This window comes from Myotis brandtii, unplaced genomic scaffold (genome assembly GCF_000412655.1).
Source record: "Myotis brandtii unplaced genomic scaffold, ASM41265v1 scaffold691, whole genome shotgun sequence".
NCBI lineage: Eukaryota > Metazoa > Chordata > Mammalia > Chiroptera > Vespertilionidae > Myotis > Myotis brandtii.
This window is the reverse complement of record NW_005370704.1, coordinates 483,102-483,671: the sequence shown is the minus strand read 5'-3', so window position 1 is coordinate 483,671 and position 570 is coordinate 483,102. Positions and strand designations below refer to the sequence as shown.

The following is a 570-nucleotide window of genomic DNA, read 5'->3' as shown; positions in this document are numbered from 1 at the left end:
ACGGCGCTCACAGGTACCACAGGTGACTGGGAGCCGGAGGACGGGCTCTGCCCGTTGGCCGCCAGCGGGGACGTGTGGCCTCGGCTTCGCGCCTCCATCATCTCCAGGAAGCTGGGGGCACAGGCGGGAGTGAGGAGGCTGCCTCCCTGCCTCTCCCTCTTATTTTTGGCGACAGGTGTCCCTGTCCTCAGGCCCAGCGGTCTCATAGCCCTGCCATCAAGCAGAGCCGCCCTGGGGCAGAGGGCTCGGAGGAGACGGGCCGCAGGCCAGCCTGGCCCTCCCACCCACGCCCCCGGCCCTGCGTGCAGATGGCAGGACTGGTGCTGAGACAAGCCCTGCTGCTTGCACCTGGGCCTGTGGGGACCGGGAGGGGGTCTAGGCTGGTCCCCCTCCCCCTTAGATTGGACTTCGGGGAGGAGTATGGCATGGCTAGGAGTGGAGTCTGGCCTCTAGCCCCACAGCACGATGCTGGCTCAGTCCAGTCCCCAGCCAGGCCAGCCCCCTCTCCCCCGCAATTGGCTGACCTGCTGGAGGCACAGGCAGCTCTGGAGCCTCTGCTGTCGATGACCA

General features: G+C 67.7%; 1 protein-coding gene across 1 annotated transcript in view; it reads right to left on the bottom strand.

The window, feature by feature from the left end:
• Positions 1–570, bottom strand: part of RABL6 (RAB, member RAS oncogene family-like 6) — a 15,938-nt gene that overhangs the window by 7,606 nt on the left and 7,762 nt on the right. The window contains exon 10 of the mRNA XM_014529668.1: positions 12–111. Coding sequence (XP_014385154.1) covers positions 12–111 — 100 coding nt within the window. The remainder of the gene's footprint in view (positions 1–11; positions 112–570) is intronic.